Source organism: Haplochromis burtoni, unplaced genomic scaffold (assembly GCF_018398535.1).
Source record: "Haplochromis burtoni strain Fernald_Lab_line unplaced genomic scaffold, NCSU_Asbu1 Contig_12, whole genome shotgun sequence".
NCBI classification, from domain to species: domain Eukaryota; kingdom Metazoa; phylum Chordata; class Actinopteri; order Cichliformes; family Cichlidae; genus Haplochromis; species Haplochromis burtoni.
This window is the reverse complement of record NW_024582373.1, coordinates 2,826,347-2,845,140: the sequence shown is the minus strand read 5'-3', so window position 1 is coordinate 2,845,140 and position 18,794 is coordinate 2,826,347. Positions and strand designations below refer to the sequence as shown.

Here is an 18,794-nt window from a genome sequence, read left to right as displayed (position 1 = left end):
GTGTTTTTTCCCCTCGGTCAATACCAATTTCTCCTTTCATGGTTTGCCACTATTACATTGCAAATACAAAATACTTGTGGATGCCACTTGTTATGTAGGAGAACTTGGACTTTGAGTTTCTTTTATTTGTTTGTCACGAAGGCTTCATTTCAACTTGGACCGTGTTTTTTAAGCTTAATTATTATCCAAACATGTACTTGCCACTGACTCTGTGATCGAGTCCACCAGCTGAATTGGCACGGGGAAGACAGGAGTCAGTCTTTTGGAGAGAGTTTGGCTTGCTGTCAGCTGTAGTACACAGCAAAATGCGTCGCCAGACTTTGACAAGTCTTTACACACTGCTTTTGGGTGACATATCTGGGCACATGCCATTTAACAGTCACTTACTCAGCAAGTTTTTATATTGTATTTATATTTCTAACAGACTAATTTTAGGATTCATCAGCAGTCAAAATGACTCAGTGTTTCTGCTGTCTGTGAGGCAAGGTAGCTCTAAAAAACCCAAAAAGCTCCCGTCTAAGAAATAGACCCAGACACGCTGACCGTACTTGTCTCTGTTCTGTTGAGTTATATGCTGTATTCATTCCTCTTTTACATGACTGGATATTATTACATTTAATGCACTTGTTTCATCAAAACTGAAAGTCGCGACATTAAATAATATCCGCAATAAGGGCATCATTTTAAGCTGAGCTGACAGGCCCGGTCATTGCATTACCATAAAACTGTTACGGTCTATTTTACCAATCACATATCTTTTTTTCTCTCTGCAGAAGCGACCATCCTCAGCTACGATGGCAGCAAGTTTATGAAGGTCCAGCTACCGGTGGTGATGCACACAGAAGCTGAGGACGTGTCTTTGCGGTTCCGCTCCCAGCGAGCCTATGGCATCCTAATAGCCACCACATCTCGGGACTCTGCTGACGCTCTGCGAATTGAGTTGGAGAGCGGCCGCGTCCGGCTGACTGTCAACTTAGGTAATGCCTTGGATACACACGCTGCGGCAGATAAGTCAAATTAAGCTAGAAACCGCTTTTAAGGGAACATAGCCATATACATACTCCTGCTCTCCCACACACACTCGGAGCAATTGGTCTTCTTTTTATATATATATTGAATAGAAAGAGATGGTGTAAAGACTTTCAATGGCAAGACTCTGCGGCTCTTTGCTCACTGCCAGTCGAGCACACGGCCAGCAATGCCCAGCAGGGAATGCTCACTGCGTGTACCGTCAGCACACTCAGATCATCTTAAAATGTGCAGCTTACAGTGCAGACGCTGCTGTATTCTGTATTTCCAGTTATAATTCATACCAGGAAGCTAATAATTCTTCTGAGGATGGGGGCATTTATAATATTTAGTCATTGCCTAATGTGAAGCAGTCCTTATTTGGGGCCAATAAATACCCTGCACACTTGTTCTTTAATCACTTTATTTAGAAACACTTTTATCATTGTGGGAGGAATGCATGGTCGTGCATGAATATGCGGCTGTCTTAAATGAGTACAAAGAAAGACACCCTCCACCCTCCACCCCTTCCTCTCGCGTGCCTACAGCAAAAACGGAAAATTGAGGACAAATGAAAGAAACACATTTCGTTTTTTTGTGCGCGCGAGTGTGTGCACATGTGCTTATTTGCTCAGAAAAGAATCCAATGATGCCTGTGAAAAGTTTGATATCTCTCAAACAGAGCCTCGGCGCACAAATGATAGCCATCTATTTCTCCTTTCCACTGGCTAAACAGAAATGGGCTCCCTAAGCGGAGCCGTTTAGCGGTGCATGCAAAGTAGACAGCCTGTGTCTGCTGTCAACCACAAGGAAGCATGTGTCCCACCATGGAAGACAACAGCGCCACACACTGACAGCGCTGACAAGTCATATTACTGCGACTACAAAAAGATGCCCTCTGATGAAAACAACAGGCTACGGAGTTTTGTTTTCTTTTGGATTATCTTTGACACATTTCAGGTTTTTTTTTTAGTTTGTCTGTCAGGTTCAGTCCTCTATGCCTGTCTTCCTTGTCCCTCCTTCAAAAAGCAGAGCATTCCCTGTAAGGGTAGGCTCGTGTTGGTCTCTGGCTGTTTGCGACCACTTTTCTGCTGCGGTTGACAACACATGACAAGCAGGGCCAAATGGGAAGCAGGGGAGGGAGTTCGATCTGGGTCACCTTTCTTAGAGCTCGACACAAACTTAGCCTTAAGAAAGAAAAGAAGCGAAGCAGAATTCAGGAACAGTAGTGGGAGTAGAGTAAGATTAGCTGGGTATTTAGTACAGGAACGCCAAGTTAAGTTGTCACAGTAGAATCAAGATAATTATTTCTTGTTACCGTCAAAGAAAACAGCTGTGTAGTGTAGACTAAAGAAGAGCATTTAGATATTTTACTTAATAAAAATGATCCACATCCCAATTTAAAATACTAAAATCAATACGGTGAAGAAGACTTCATTTAATATCCGCATCGAAAAATGCACTTATGCAGAATGGATGTTTTAAGTATGCTACCACATGAAATATGAATGTATGAATCGCATATACAGCACTAGAATAGAGTAATAGGGTAGAAATGAATCTGCTTTATATGATACAAGGAGGTTTTATATAACCTGACTAGATTTTTATTATCACTAAAATGTGCATGAAATAAAAAAAACATGTTAAATGGCTCTTAGTGGAATAGATGTTATTTTATTGTGTTATTATCATTAGTGCAACATCATTCAGCATCATAATATTGGCTAAGGTGGAGCTAATTTTACTTGCTTACTAAAAAGTGGAATATTTTGAAGTAGGGAAACGGGATACAAAAGTAAAGTATCTCAAACTGAGCTTAGGAAGCACTCGAGTACATATAATTAATGACTGTTTTTTTCCCCTGCTGTTGGAGAAATAAGAATACCATTTAATTCTGAATTTTAGCTTATTGATATTAGTTAACGATGTAACATTGATAAGTCATGTAACAAAGTAGCAAAAAGGGACAGTGCTTTAAAGTTGTCTTGCACGGGAGACACATGGGGAGAGAGTTGGTATACCTTCCAATTGGCCCTGCATGACCCTGACCAAAATCTGAGGCTCTCATAAGAAAATAATATTAAAAAAGAGAAAGAATTTATCTTGGTGTATGTAAAACATATTTCATGGATAAACATAGCACTGCCATGTAATTAAACATCAATTCTAATGGTTAGGTGAAAAATGTGTTCCTCTGAGAGGCCACACTGCAGCACTTTCACAAGTTTGCTGCGCATTAGATCACGTTTGAGAGCATCAGATGAAGGACAGTGTCCGTGTGTGTGTCCCCAGAGGGGTGGACTGTATGCTTTAATGATGTCTGCAGCTGTAACGTTGAAAGATGAATTTATCTCTCATCTATTCTTCCCCATCTAGATTGTATCAGGATTAACTGTACCTCCAGTAAGTTACTGTTCACCTTTTCTCTTCTTCTTCTCTTAACTCTTAACTGTCCTTTCAGTCCCTAGAAGTGTTGTTTATAGACATGCTTGCTTTATATTTTGCAACTGTTAAAAAAAAAATGTAGCTATGATGTTAAAAAACATACTGAAATCTGACTCGCCCCTTGCATTGACATTGTGTGTCATCATACCAAATTCCAGCTGTTGGAAAATAAGAAATTACTGGAGGGATGGAGGGAGGCTTGAATTAATTACAAACCCAAATATAATAGTCAGCTGTGATTCTACACACTGGGTTGTTTCTAATTAATGAACCTTTTCACTCACTGACATAAAACACGAGGCAGGTATTTTGCACGATTTCTCAGTCTTCTTCTTGCTTTCCTTTTTTTCTTTCTTCTTCTGCGTTTCACGGCGGTTGCAAATTGATGAGGCCATTCAAAGCACAGAGGAAATACAGAGTGTGATTTTATTATTCTCATTAACCTGCCTCACAGAGCAGAAAGAAGGGGATGGAGAGGGAGGGAGAGAGAGCAGATCTTGTTTGTGGGATTCGCTTTGGATGTGTGTGCGTGTTTGTGTATGTGTGCGCTTGAACAAAGAGGTTACATTGCAATATTTTGGGAGGTAAATATCCTTGACATTTATTATTCAGGAACAGTGATGAATTAATAATTACTTCTCTGGATCGTAATACACCTTTTTTTCCCCTGTTTAATGATTCTGAAGTGGCAGACGCTCTTGGTATCGGCACATAACAACAGAAATACCCAAGTTTAAGCTCCATAACAGTGTGCTGGAGACTGCCACATGCTGTATAGAAGGACAAACTGTTCTCTGAAACCAAGAGTGTTAGGTCTCTTTGTGTGTGTTTGTGTGTGTGTGCGTGTGTGTTACAGTAGCTGAAGGTCATTGACTGATGAAGAAGTGGAGACTTACACAACAAAACGCCTCTGCACAGAATCACATGATGTGACCTCTAGACATGTTTCTGTGAGCCAGCCCTTCTTAACACCTTTCTAAATGCTAAATAGCATTGTTTGTGCATCTTCAATGCATCCCTTGTTTGTGTATGCAAATAAATAGCTCTGAGCTCTAATTCCCCCAATCCACTGCTTTAAAAGGTCATTCTTGGTTTAGTGCGAAGACATAATCATCAGCTGTTATGCTAATATTTGCGTTTTTGATTTATTTCTCTTTTTCCTCTCAGTCTGAAATATTCTTAACACTTTATTAATATTTATCAGTGTATTTATTTTAACATTGTAAATGCACAAATCTTTTGAGATCTATCCATCATGTAAAATTGAGCAGGGAAGGATAATCCTTTAAACTGTGGAACTGCTTAGTGCTAGAAAGTAAAGAGCCATATGGCAGGTAAAATGGTTAATGTAGTTGTTAGCTAAATAAATAATGTAAACTAAAGCATGTACAATGTTAATCTGAATTCATTTGGGGGTTTTTTTATGTTCCCTATTCTTTTTAAAATAATAGTGCCATATGTGCAGATTAAAGCAATGCTTATATTGGCATATAAGCTGTAAATGTGCTTAAGCTTCGAAGAAAAGTAGTTTGATTTTGTTAATGTAACGTTATGCTAAAGGCAAAATGTTTGAGTAAAAGAAAAAGAACAAGACGGGGGACAGCAAGCCTTCCTTTAATAGAGCCAGACCTGATTGTGTCACAGGAAAATGTTTAATTGAAGTTCTTGGAAAGAACTTTGCTAAGCCAGTGCGTTTCCACTTATGAAGAGTTAGCATTTAATTCAATTTTTTTTTTTCGCTTGTTATTTTTGGCCCCTTTTTTTCTATGTTAATTAATGTGTCTTGTCAGGCGCTGCGGCTCCGGTCAGCTTAGTGGATGAAGAATTTCAACACCGACTCAAAGAACACATCACTGTCAATTAGGGACCTAGGCTCCCTGGGGCTGCCCAGAGCTGTCTGAAGAAAACACTGCCACTTCGACTTAAACAGTATTAACAGGCACTGAGTGACAACAAGCTGAAAATATGAACTAGAAATATCTTGTGACAGATTGGCTTTTTTGGTCTGTGAGTCCGCTCTTCTATTATTTATTAGCTTGGACTGCAGAAAAGTCACAGTTTAGACCAGGATATGGTGATGAGGGCACCTTAGCGTAATGTGATCATTCACTTCTGATCTTCTTTAGCAGCATTGCAAGGTACTTTTTCCTATTGTTAGTCACAACGTTAGTCTTTGTTGTGGCTAATTTAATTTAAATGAGGAGATTGTTAAACACAGATGCGACACCTGTTTTCTTGTTAGAAATCATCATATGTTGGAGAGTGATGTAAGGGGAGCATGCATGCATACATCCTGCATTCTCAGCCAAATGACTCGCACTAATTTCTGGCATCTACATTCAGAAAAGTAATCAAACTACTTCATTATAGCTCAGCTCTCATCTTACCATAAAGAATAGGAATTTCAACTAGAGTTTAATGATATTCACTTATATTTTATGCTCAGAAAGGTAAAAGGGGGGTATAAATCTGGCAACAAGTAAAGGCAGAGCTGTTCAGGAGGACTTTGGGAACAATAATAGTGTAAATGAATTAATCTGAAAATAAAAAGAGGGCTATATAAAATTACTGGAGTGCGTAGTGTAGTGTTTTCTAAGAAAAGCAACAAGCTTCACATTCTTATTAATTTATTCGTTGCAATATTCTTTAAATTAAGGAGCTAATTTTAATAAAGTTCTTGCAGGATTCTATAGCTTCTTAAATGAAGGGAAATAACTAATATCCTTTGAAATTAACAGTGTAATAGGGACTTTTCTGTCATGGGAGGAAGTACTTAATATGACATGATTATCCATGTCATTTATTGCTAAACAGTGCTAGTCTCAGTAACGTCGTGGCAATTTGAGCCTTTCAGTATTTAGCAGTTTAACATGAATTCGAAAACAAATCATTTATCATTTTAATAATGTTTCACCTCTGCTTGTACAAAAGCATTTTCACTGTAGCATTGTTGTTACTGCAGCAAAGTGGTTAGATAGCAGGTTCTGTAGCGAGGTATCCTGCTAAAGCTTTCCCTGTCGTGTTGATCTGGTTTTGATATCTCTGTTGATGGTAATCCGGTGTAGTGGCCTGCTGCTTGGTCAGTGACTTCCTCTTTCCCCCACCTATGTGAGTCACAGTGTCGGGGCATGCAGCACCAGTGTCCGAGCTGTCATCCAGCCTGCCAGAGCTGACTGACTGGATAATCACATCTTCTCATGCTGCCCTGTGCCACACTTCTTCACTGTTCCCTTGGGTCTAAAGTCAGTGAGGCAAGGAGAGATCACTGTAGATCCATCACTTTAGATAGATCACCGCCTGTGAGGGCACTAGAGAGCGCTGACTGGACTAAAAGCCCCTTAATGTCTGGCCAGCAGCTGTTGGTTTGGACCACAGATTGTACTAAAGGCAGAAAACAGAACAGGTCCAGCAGTAGTAAATGCTATGCAGGATTGTGCTTTTTGATATGACTGACCTCTTTTCCTCTTGCCTTTCTTTTCTTCTTGGAGAGCAGCAAGAACAGAATGATAGAAGGCAAAGATCAAGCACGCTTTCAAGTCCAACTCCATCCCATTATTTCATATCTCTCCTTCTTAATCCCTCGCCGGTCGTCTGGTCTCAAGCCTGCCCCGGTGTTTGGTGCTTACAGAGCAGAACTGTGTCTTAGATTGAGTGTGTCCCAGTACTTTGGAACCCTCAGATTTGCATACACATTGCAATGGAGCTTTGAAGATTGCAGAAAAGCAGGAAATAAATAGCCATAAATGGTTCAGGCGAATGAACCTGGAACCCATCTGAAATGCACCGAGCAGTATAGGCAAGCTGTCCAGAGCCTAGGGGTTTTAATACCGTCACTGTGGCACAACCTCATTGGGCAATTTTTTTGGTTATGTGTGCCTGGCAGGGGAACATCAGAGCTGTACAGCAATTCAAGATGATCTAAGAAAGGCTGTATGAAAAAATAATATGCTGCCCTAGTTGGACCAATGTTGGAATTTCCTAATGGAGAAATGTATCCTGGAGAGACTTATTATTCTTCTGATAAGATCACAGAGATTTGGTGCAGTTTCTCTGATTTTAGCTCTCATTCTTAATCTCCCCTTGAGTTTCTGGCACAGGGGTTCTCTACAAACCCATTAATGACTGCAAGCAATAACACATATGACATGCTATCATATAATATGCTGATTTCAGGACTGGATGACAAAATAATCAGAATATTTAAAATGTTTAAGTGATATTATTAGTAAGCAACGTGTTTCTAAAGACAGGAAGATGTGTAAAATATACATTTTAAACAGAATTTCATGCACATGATGTTTCTAATAGATGGAAAGTCTGGATGTTGCATTCATAAATGTGTATTTTACCCCTGTATCATTTGCTTGCATCATCACCCTCTGTTAATAAGCTGGGTGGCTCTTCTCAGAAGTCAGCAGATGTGGCATTTCTGATTTTCAAAAATATTTTGGAAAATATTGGACTCATCACACAGCTTCACCTCACTCCACCATAAATGAGCTTTGGCTGACTGAAGGTGTCGTGTGTCCATATTTGCATTAGTTGTTATAGAAATAACCTTTTTAGGTGTAGTTTGTGCCTGCTCCAGTATTTCTAAAATGTGATGCTAGCATCAAACACTTTAAAATTATATACAGCTTTGTGCTAAAATCTTTAGTCGCCCCTCATTTCTTTATATTTTTTTTTGAAGTGAACGACCACTTTGAAACATGAGCAAACATACATAGAAATATAATTTGGAGTTTGTACAATTCTATCAAGCTTGAAAGTCAGTATTTGCTATGATCACCTTTATTTTTCAACGCAGCCTGAACTCTCTTAGGCAAGCTTTCTCGTAATTTCTTTGAGTAGAACCAACATTTGAACCAAAAGTGTCAAATGTTGGTTCATCACTCCATAAGACATTTTCATTAGTAATTTGGCACACCTCAGCTTTCTCTCCCTGTTTCCCTTCCTTAAGACTGGCTTCTTGACAGCCACCCTTCCACTGAGTGCATTTCGAACCTTTGGCAAACACTAGATCCATCTGTTGAAGGGCCAGATGCATCTCTCTGATCCTGTGTCAGGTCTTTGCTGGATTTTTTTTCTTAAGGACATTCTTTTCAGATCTTCTATAGATAATATTTCAGGTCTGACACTTTTCCTTTTATCCCTTACTTGTCCAGTGTTCTCAAGATGAACTGTGCACCATGCTGAGAGTTATCAGCAAAAAGCTTTTCAAGAATCACCTTGTTGTTGCAAAAATGTTTTATTTGTGACATTTTTGGTAAATTCAGTTAAACAAATGGGAACATATTTTGTGTTTTTGAAACATGTTTGTTTTTTTGTTGTTTAGGGGTGGGGGGGAGGGGGGCTGGTTCTGGAGAACCATTGCTCAAAACTGCATTAAACAATTACAGGAAAGTCTGGCTCCTTGGAAGCAAAATATATTAACATGATGGGTGGCTCAAAACTTTTTCACAGTCCTGTGTATTTAAGGACGAATGTGATACAATTTCTCAGTTTCAAAACTCAGTTAAATACAAGTTTTGAATGTGTAAATCCTTGCAAGGCAGATTTGCAGCACTATAGGAAACAGCATTTATTGATTTAATAAAGTGGATTCATTAGCTTTTTTAAAATGGCATCTGTGTAGTTTCAGTAACCTTCTCCATTTTCCAGAGCATCAATTATTTCAAAGGGTGCTGATAAAAAGCACATTCTGTATTTCCTGTTTTTGTACGATTAGCACGAGGGCTAAAATGGTCTGTTCTGTTGTTTTGTTTTTTATTTGTTCCTTTTTTTCTCTGCTCACCGCCAACCACACTGCTTCCATTATGCAGGTGTTTCTTTTTGCATCACTATTTCATTTTATGTGGTGGACATGAGGGAAATCAAATATTGGCCTGCACTCTTGTAGGTAAACAAGATGGAGAGTGATACTGGGTTGTTAAGTGCCTGTCCAGTCATAGCCTTTTGGTAGTTATTTGCTGCCACCAAGTGGCATGATAGGAATTTAAGAAAATCTCAAAAGAAAGAAGACATCAGTCGTATAGCAAGCTTATATTTGTGTCTCCATTTAACTCAAAGCTCACACATTATGCATTCACAGAAAACACTTGTTTGAATATATTACAGCATCTGATTATGGCCTCCCTCCTATTGGTTCAAAGAAAATAGTGTTCAGGGAGAATTCAGAATTTTGATGCTTTATCTAATGGTGCGATCAGTGCTGCAAATGCAAGTCAAAATGTGTTTTTATGGACCATTAACTATGTTTACCTTAATGTTTTCTTCCTCTGTCCAACTACTTCATCCATTCACATTTTCTTCCTTTTGATCTCCCTCTTTCTTATTCTACTTTTATCAACCTCTCTGTTATGGATGTGTGTATGTGTGTCTGCATTAAGTGTGTGTGTTAACCGCTGTTTGGACTGTCCTGCAGGCAAAGGTCCAGAGACAATTTTTGCGGGTCAGAATCTGAACGATAATGAGTGGCACACAGTACGTGTGTTCAGGAGGGGCAAGAATTTGAAACTGACCGTAGATGATCTTCCACCTGTGGAAGGTACCTCTCATCCTCTTTTTATTTGATGTAATGTAGTAGTTTTTTGAATATGTAAACTTAAATAATCCATAACATGCTTTGCTGATCAGGAAAAAGGGTTTTTTCTATATAGAATAAAACCTTTTTAAAAAAAAAAACATTTAAGATAAAATGTTGTTGTTTGAAAAGGAAAATAAAATTGTCTCTATTTCTCTTTTTTTCACCTTGTTGTTGTTCTTTGGTGCTACATAAATGAAATAAGATTGAATTGAAACAAATGATTTACGCACCACCTAACAAGTGAAAGATCCCTGGTTCGGTCCCAGGAGAAGACTCTAATCTCCTGGGGGTTGCATGAAAAGGGAATCTGGTGGAAGTTTTTTTTTTCCTTAAAGACAATAATTGTGAAGCCATTCTTTAATTTCTTTTCAGAGAGGATTTAAAGTGGATCCTTTAATTGCAAAGCAGCGCCCATTTAACTGTCAGATATCCCCAATAACACCCTCTCTCCCCTTCCCACTTCTGCCGATCAAAGGTCAAATGGCAGGTGACCACACCCAGCTGGAGTTCCATAACATTGAGACGGGCATTGTGACAGAGAAGCGCTTCATGTCCATGGTGCCCTCCAACTTCATTGGCCACCTCCAGAGCCTCTCCTTCAATGGCATGGCCTACATAGACCTCTGTAAAAATGGTGACATTGATTACTGTGAGCTCAATGCAATGATTGGCTTCAAGAACATCATTGCTGACCCTGTCACCTTCAAGTCACGCTCCAGCTATGTGACTCTCACTACTCTGCAGGCCTACTACTCCATGCACCTTTTTTTTCAGTTCAAAACCACCTCCTCGGACGGCCTCATCCTGTATAACAGTGGCGATGGAAATGACTTCATTGTGGTGGAGCTGGTTAAAGGGTAAGTGGAGACTTCATTCTGTCAAAGAAAAGTGCTTTGCCTGTAATATATCTTGTTTTGTACCCAGTAGACTTGACTGTTTGATGTCACTGGTGTTTTTTTGTGACGGTTTACACCAAACCTTCACTCAGACACATTAAAAAAATATGCCTGACATTTTTGCTTTGCTGTTGTTGCTGTCAGTGCAACAGTTGTTATAAAAGTCTCCTTTTTACACATTCTTACATTTGTACGGCAGACCTACCTGCCAACAGGTGCAAAGTCCAGCAAATACTGACAGCAAAAACCATTAAACTGTGCCTATCCAGTTTTATACCAGTGTAGGTGATGTTTATTTAGGCAGTAATCTCCATAAAAATGGATTATGATTTTAATAATGCACCCCTTCCTACACAGGACAGTTTCCAAACAGAAAAGAATTCTTGACAGCTTTTTTTTTTTTTATGCCTTTACTTCAAATTCTTCTCTTATCACCTCTACGCCAGAATATTTACTGAAAGAGCTGTCGGCTATTGCTGTTCTTTTTAATCTTCATGAAGGCAGAGCAAATACCCAACATAAAAGAGAATCGACTACACACTTATTGCAGCTATAGAATAACCTTCTTTTAAGTAATGCCGCAAGTTAGGCTTTCCCGCGCGCTAAACATTGACGCCATATTTTTTAATTAAAAACGAGCGTGCGAATCTCAAATTGACTGTAAAGCAAATAATTTAAGGATGATTTGTTCAGCGCTGTTCATTGCCCTTTGTTGTTTATTCTACCTGCCAATTATTAACTTCCACTTTTTCAAACTCTTGTATATTTATGTTTTCAAACGCACAGCCACCAACAGCGACATTTCAGTATAAAATATATTTATATACATGAGCATAATTATTTGTATCAATGTTGTTAATGTTACAGTCTACTCTGATAAACAGTCTATGTAAAGCACAAGATGACAAAGAACACATCTGATATTAGCTGATAGTTAAATATCTTCCTCCAGTTACCTACACTATGTGTCTGACCTGGGGAATGGAGCCCACCTGATCAAAGGCAACTCTAACAAACCCCTGAACGACAACCACTGGCACAATGTTATAATCTCCAGGGACACCAACAACCTCCACACTGTCAAGATTGACACCAAGATTACCACGCAGACAACAACAGGAGCCAAAAACCTGGACCTGAAGGGTATGCACACATACACTCTCTGCAACAGGGCTAGAACGAAATACATTCCTATCCCTGCAGGTACAGTCCATGAATTCCACCTCTAAAGCTAATTATTGGACCTCAGGGTAACTGTGTGCCTTTTGAGAGCCAAAAAGGTATATATATGAAAAAGGGTAATATTTGCAATGTAATATCAGGTCAAATGCAATTCGGATATGGGCAAAAATGTAATGTTTTAATATTTTATTCTTCATTTTAATAACATGATAAGTTTTATTCAAAATATATTAGTCCAAAGGACAGCAGTGTCATCTCTCAGCTATAATTTTCTATTTTTGCGAGGATGGTTCTGAGCTGGTTTCTGTTGGATGCAGGTGCAGATATGAAATAGATGAAGCACCGAATAACCTCTGTGACTAGAAATGTGCTATGCAAGTGGTAGACCATTCCCAAATTTATAATTAAATAATAATTAAGTCATTAACCTTAGTTAACTTCTTTTTTATGTCTGTTATTGGCTCTTTTCCTCCTTATACTAAGGTAGAAAATGAGACAATATAAGGGATGCCTTTCAAGGGTACACCAACAGCACCTTAGAGCATCCCTTTTCTGGTGTGAACCTGTTGTACACCTAATAGGATAAGGGTATCTTATTTCCTGAGAGTGCACTACAGTGTATTTCTTACATTAAATTGAGGCAGCAGTGACCTGGGTTTGTGAATGAAGGTTTGCACCAGCAGGGTGGACCCAGCAGGGGTGTGTAGGAACAATGCTTGGCCCTTACTCATTAGCACCACTTAGGTACCCTTGAGCAAGAATTCCACATTAATCTGTTCTACAGCTGCCATTAACAATGTGCATATGTTCATAAAAACAAGGCCATTTGTGCTCAGCAGACCAACCTTGAATTAAAGTTATTTTAAAGAATTATCATTTAATAACATAAAACAGCTTGTAAGGACATTGGGGTAATTGGTGTACTACCTTGAAGAGTGTTGTAATTTTCCTTATCTGAAATTGTTAATGAAACAGCACAAACATGAAAGATGACAAATGTCTGGCTTGGACATGACCACAAAAAAAAAGCCACCCACAAAAAAACATTTAAATCAAGACAATTAGAAAAGGTTTCCAAAGCTAGACATAATTAACCTCATGTACTTTTTCACTTGAATAAAATAATTCACGCAACTGTTACTAATGCCTGGCATGTTCACTTTAAACGCAGTTTAAAAAGCCATCCAAAATATTTGATAATGTTTTTTATGTCCACTAGGGGTCAGTATTGTCATATTTCTCATGTCCTTACAGGTAACCTGTATATTGGAGGGGTGGCTAAGGAGATGTACAAGGAGCTGCCCAAACTGGTGCATGCCAAGGAGGGTTTTCAAGGTTGTCTGGCATCAATGGATCTGAACGGGCGGCTCCCAGACTTGATGTCAGATGCCCTGGACTGTGTGGGACAAATAGAGAGAGGATGTGAAGGTCAGTAGTCTGTCAACCCAATAAGTGAACGCAGTGGGTCGATGATGATAAATCACTGTCAAGCTCAGTCAGTCCAAGCTCAGGTATAAATTCAGTTGTTTTTCCCTCTTTATTCAATCTTTTCCCCCTTATTTTCACAAAACCATCTTAAGGGGTCATTGCAGCGCCACGCAAAGCTGCTCAGTATTCCCATTCTCCTACTTGTCCAAGACGAAGACACACTCGTTGAGAAGCACACCCACCGAGGCACCCACACTGGCAACCTGTGGCACATAATTTAACATCCATTAAATGTGTTAGTATTCTGTTAGGATGCATCAAACTCCGACGCTCCTCCACGGGCAATCATTTCTGTTTCACTTGGCCATAATCTGCTTATTCTCTCTGCCATTTTTGTACTGCGAGTGTTATTTCCCATTTTACCCCCATTCTGTTTTGCTCTATGTATGCTTGCTGGATCTGAGAGTTTGCCAGAAGCAATCCTTTTGAATTATGTATGAATCCTTTGTTGCATGCATAAATATCATTTGCCCAGTCTAATATGTGCACCATATCCAGAGACAATATTAGATTTATTTTCCAGCGTCAGTCACTTAGTTTAATTTCACAATTCATCCACTCTTTTTCTATCGAGTGTGCGGCTTCTGATCTTTTTGTGTTTTGACATTACAAATGTAATCAAATTCATCTCCCCGTGCAGGTCTGTCAAACTTGTTGTTTTCTTTTTTTTCCTCCTACACAGAGTCAATTGAGACTCCCAATGGAAATGTTAACACATTTATTAGATTGTGATAGTGGAGTCGCTGTATAACATATAGCTACTTATATTAAAAGTTAGTAATGAATAATGAAACATTCTGGGTGTTTGGGTTTTTTTTGTTTGTTTTTTAACAAGTTATCTAAATTTTCCTGAAAAAGAACACCCGCTTCCTTTAATAGCAGCAATTTCTTGGTATTACTTTATGCTGCCGAAGCCATTTTTGGTTCGTTGCTTTAACAGTTTAGCTTAACCTAGCCTTCATTATACAGTATAATTTTTCCACCTCTGGCTCCTTCTGAAGACAAAGATCCTTCCCTTTGTCTCTCCTTCTTCAGCACTCTGTGTTTTGCTACTCCATCTCTGACATCTTGCTGCTTTTACTAACAGCTGGTATACTTTGCCTTTTCCTTTCCTATTATTTTGCTGACAAAAGTTGCATTGATGAAAGCTGACTTGCAAGGTAGATAGCTTTGTCTGTCTGATAAAGAGTCTGATGTCTCTCCCCGTGTGCATCTACAACATATCTACCCTCTAACTATCACTACCTCCACATGTCTCAATACAAGATAACTGCCTAGTGTTGCCATTCAACCACCAACTATGTGGAATGGCCTTAAGTCCCATAGGAATACAAGTCTCATTATAATCTTGTATCAGAGTCTATGGGGCTTATGTGTGGATTTGCACTCACATATTGGATGTTGTTTATTGGAACTTTTATTTCCACTGTGGGGGTTTTGATGTTCCCTGATATACATATAAGGGAATTTCTGAGCATGCCTTTTAATGGTTTGAAGAACAAAAATGTATCCTGCATGGATTTCCTCTTAAAATATTCAGCTTTTGATCTTAAAGTTGGTCATTGTAATGTCTTACCTATAATTAATCTTATTAAGCCCAGTGTTTCCTATTGTTGTATTCTCACTGTCTCTGGCACTCTATTTCTATTTTGTAAGTAGGAGGTGTTCCAAGCAACAGGACTGACTCTTTCAAGATTTAACACTTACATAAACAGTGAAATATGGCATGAAACAAACAGAACCACTGGCCAGTAACTAAAGTCAAATACACTCTGAAGTATATGAAGCGCTATTAATATTATCTGAAACTGTTTTAGGGTTTTGGGGACACAATTTGGGCATTGTTATGGGAATAAAGTAGGTTTTTACTACTCCAGGGAACACCTTTCAAGAGAAGCACCGAACTGTGCAAAATTCTTCTGCCATCCCTCATTCCTTTATTTTTTTCTTCCATGGAGACAGTATTTCTTATAACTTTTTCAGCGATCTGAAGCAATACTTCTCTGAGCTTTCTGAATGTCTTCCAACATTTTTCTTTAGATATTGGCTGCCCATTTTTAGGACAATGTGTTTGTTTAATAAGCAACTTTGCACTGACATATGAATCATTCAAGCATGATACAGTTGTGTAGTTTGGTCTACACGTAACTGACTACCAGTGTTGGGGAGTAATGGAATACATGTACCGCCATTACGTATTTAAAATACAAAATATGAGTAACTGTATTCCGTTACCGTTACCGTTTAAAAAGGTGGTATTTAGAATACAGTTACTTTGTTGAAATAAATGGATTACACGGCGGTACTTTCCTGTTTCATAATTTCATATTGTCGCAGGTCAGGACTGTTTCGGTTTTGTTTGACAGCTATGTTCTGTAGTTCCAGGCGGCAGCGTTGCGGTTGCCATGGTTACAGGGGGACGCTCTCGCTCTGCGTGTTTCCTGGGTGAGAGAGCGCCTTTTTGTTGTTGTGCTAAGCTAATAGGCAGAATGCTACAGGCATAGCCCTAAAGAATGTAGCCTCATGGGCAGTGTAGTCCGTGCTGCAGGGAGAATGGACTTTCCATTTGACATAGCTAAGAAACTCCAGCAAAGATGTGAAAGATCTTAAGGTTATGTATATAACCCCGGTTCTCTGAGTAGCATGAGTGAGTGTCTCACTATGGGAACGCCTCCTGCGTGACCTCATCAGAAGCTCAAATACCATTACAGGCTGGCTAGGTGACGCCCATGTTAGGAGGGGCTAGTGCGTCCCTATATAATAGGCTGACATAGCGTCAGATGTCATTCAAAACAAGCCCACCTCTTCCTCGCTTCCATAGCAAGGAGGGCGGTCTGGTGAGACACTCACTCATGCTACTCAGAGAACCGGGGTTATATACATAACCTTAAGTTCTCTTTCATAGCATTCGTTTCGTGTCTCACTATGGGAGAAAAACTGACTCCCGGATTGCCAGACATGCCTGTTAAGAAGACAACTGTCCCCAACAGCACTTCACAGGGGAGAGGCCCCCACCCGGGAAGAACCTGCACTGAGGACTGAATGTGCTAGGTTAGGTGCTGTCACATCTAACCTGTAAAACCTAGCAAATGTATGAGGTGAGGTCCAGCATGCCGCTGCACACACCTCCTGAATAGAAGCTCCCCTAAACAGAGCCCATGAGGTTGCCAGACCTCTAGTGGAATGCGCACGTAAGCCAGCAGGGGGCTGAAGGCCTCTGCTAGTATAGGCCAGGGCAATTGCTCCTACTATCCAATGGGAGAGGCGCTGTTTAGACACAGGCTTTCCCATATGTGGTTTAGCCCAGGACACGAACAGCTGGTCACTTTGTCTGACACTCTGGGTTCGGTCCATGTAAATGCGCAGAGCACGGACTGGACACAAGGTATGCAGCCGCTGTTGCTCCTCTGAGGAGAAAGGCGGTGGGCAAAAGGCCGGCAGTTCTATAGGGGAACATGTGCCGACAACCTTCGGGACAAAGGCAGGGTTGAGCCGCATACTGACCCTCGTATTATCCGAGGAGAACTGAATGCATGACTGATGCACTGAGAGAGCGTGGATCTCTCCCACACATTTAGCAGAAGCTAAAGCAATTAAAAGAGCTGTCTTCAAGGACAGAAATTTTAACTCAACCTGTTCCAGGGGTTCAAATGGGCAACAGGAGAGCGCAGCCAATACTGTGGGAAGGTCCCACGATGGACGTAGGCAATTTACGCCATGCACCCTTCATGAAAAGGCATATTAAGGGATGCTGGCCAACAGTCTTTCCCTCAAAACCAATATGGCAGGCCGAAATTGCTGCCAAATACACCTTGATGGTGGAGAAGGCTTTACCCTTATCAATCAGGGCCTGAAGAAATGACAGAATCACAGCCACAGAGCACTGAAAAGGGATGGCCTGTGATTCTAAGCACCAGCTTTCAAACACACGCCACTTGTGCTCATATAGCGTCCGAGTAGACGATGCTCTAGAACACTGAATAGTGTCGATAACACTATGAGGGAGCCCCACCGTGTTCAGGTTAAACCACTCACGGGCCAAGCCCATAGAGCTAGCCTCTCTGGGTGGGGGTGGAATATTTCCCCCTGTGCCTGAGACAGGAGGTCTCTGCGTAGTGGTAACGGCCAAGGTGGGCCGCACAGCTGCTGAAAAATCTCCGCCAGCCAGTGTTTCCCTGGCCAGTGCGGGGCTATCAGGATCATATAGTGACTTCTCTCCCTCACTCTGGCCAGAGTTGGAGAAATGAGGGCCACTGGGGGAAAAGCATAGAGGAGGGTTCTCGGCCACTCGTGAGCTAGAGCATCCACCCCGAGTGGAGCTCTCTGATGGTGCAGCAAGTAAAACAGGGGACACTGAGCATTCTCCCTGGATGCATAAACGTCCACGGTCGCCTGACCGAATCGCAGCTAGATCTGCTTCACCACCTCTGGGTGAAGCTTCCAGTCCCCATACAGCAGGTTGCCCCTGGAGAGAAGGTCTGCTCCAAAGTTCAAGATCCCCGGCACGTGAGTTGCTCTCAGTGACAGCAGGTGGACACTGCTCCAGACTATCAGTCTGTGTGCCAGTGTGTGTAACTTGGACCCCAGACCCCCCTGTCTGTTGATGTAGGCCACAACGGTGAAATTGTCCGACCTCACTAAAACATGATGACCTCTCAGCCAAGGGAGAAAGTGTTTTAGCGACAGGTGAACCGCCAGCGGTTCCAGACAGTTTATGTGGGTGGAGCGCATGTGAGGGCCCCATTCCCCATTCACTGTTTCCTCATGGGTGGTGCCCCAGCCCGAAAGAGAGGCATCTGTGGAAATCACCTTCCTGGCTGAAACTGCCCCCATGGCAACGCCCTGAGACAAGAAACCTGGCCTCTTCCACTCGCGGAGAGCGAGTGAACAGTCTGCAGAGACTCTCACGCGACGGTGGCCGTCTCAGTGAGGGTCCAGTCCCCCCAAGCCCACCCAGCGCTGAAAGCCTCTCATGTGCAGGCGTCCCAGTGTCATCGCCACTAGAGAAGAAGCCATCAGACCGAGCAGCCTCTGGCACTGTTTGGGGTCACTGTGTTGCCTCTATGAAACAGTGCAAGGGATGACTGTATGGCTGCTGTTCTCTCCGGGGACAGAAAAGCCCTCACCCGAAGGGAGTCTAGGCTGAGCCCTATGAAAGTAATGCATTGAGTTGGCATCAATGTGCT

At 40.9% G+C, this 18,794-nt stretch overlaps 1 protein-coding gene across 1 annotated transcript in view; it reads left to right on the top strand.

Annotated features, from left to right (window-relative positions):
* Positions 1-18,794, top strand: part of LOC102302586 (neurexin-1a) — a 264,767-nt gene that overhangs the window by 108,444 nt on the left and 137,529 nt on the right. The window contains exons 11-17 of the mRNA XM_042214402.1: positions 774-977; positions 3,388-3,414; positions 9,881-10,003; positions 10,518-10,899; positions 11,891-12,081; positions 13,375-13,555; positions 18,389-18,647. Coding sequence (XP_042070336.1) covers positions 774-977; positions 3,388-3,414; positions 9,881-10,003; positions 10,518-10,899; positions 11,891-12,081; positions 13,375-13,555; positions 18,389-18,647 — 1,367 coding nt within the window. The remainder of the gene's footprint in view (positions 1-773; positions 978-3,387; positions 3,415-9,880; positions 10,004-10,517; positions 10,900-11,890; positions 12,082-13,374; positions 13,556-18,388; positions 18,648-18,794) is intronic.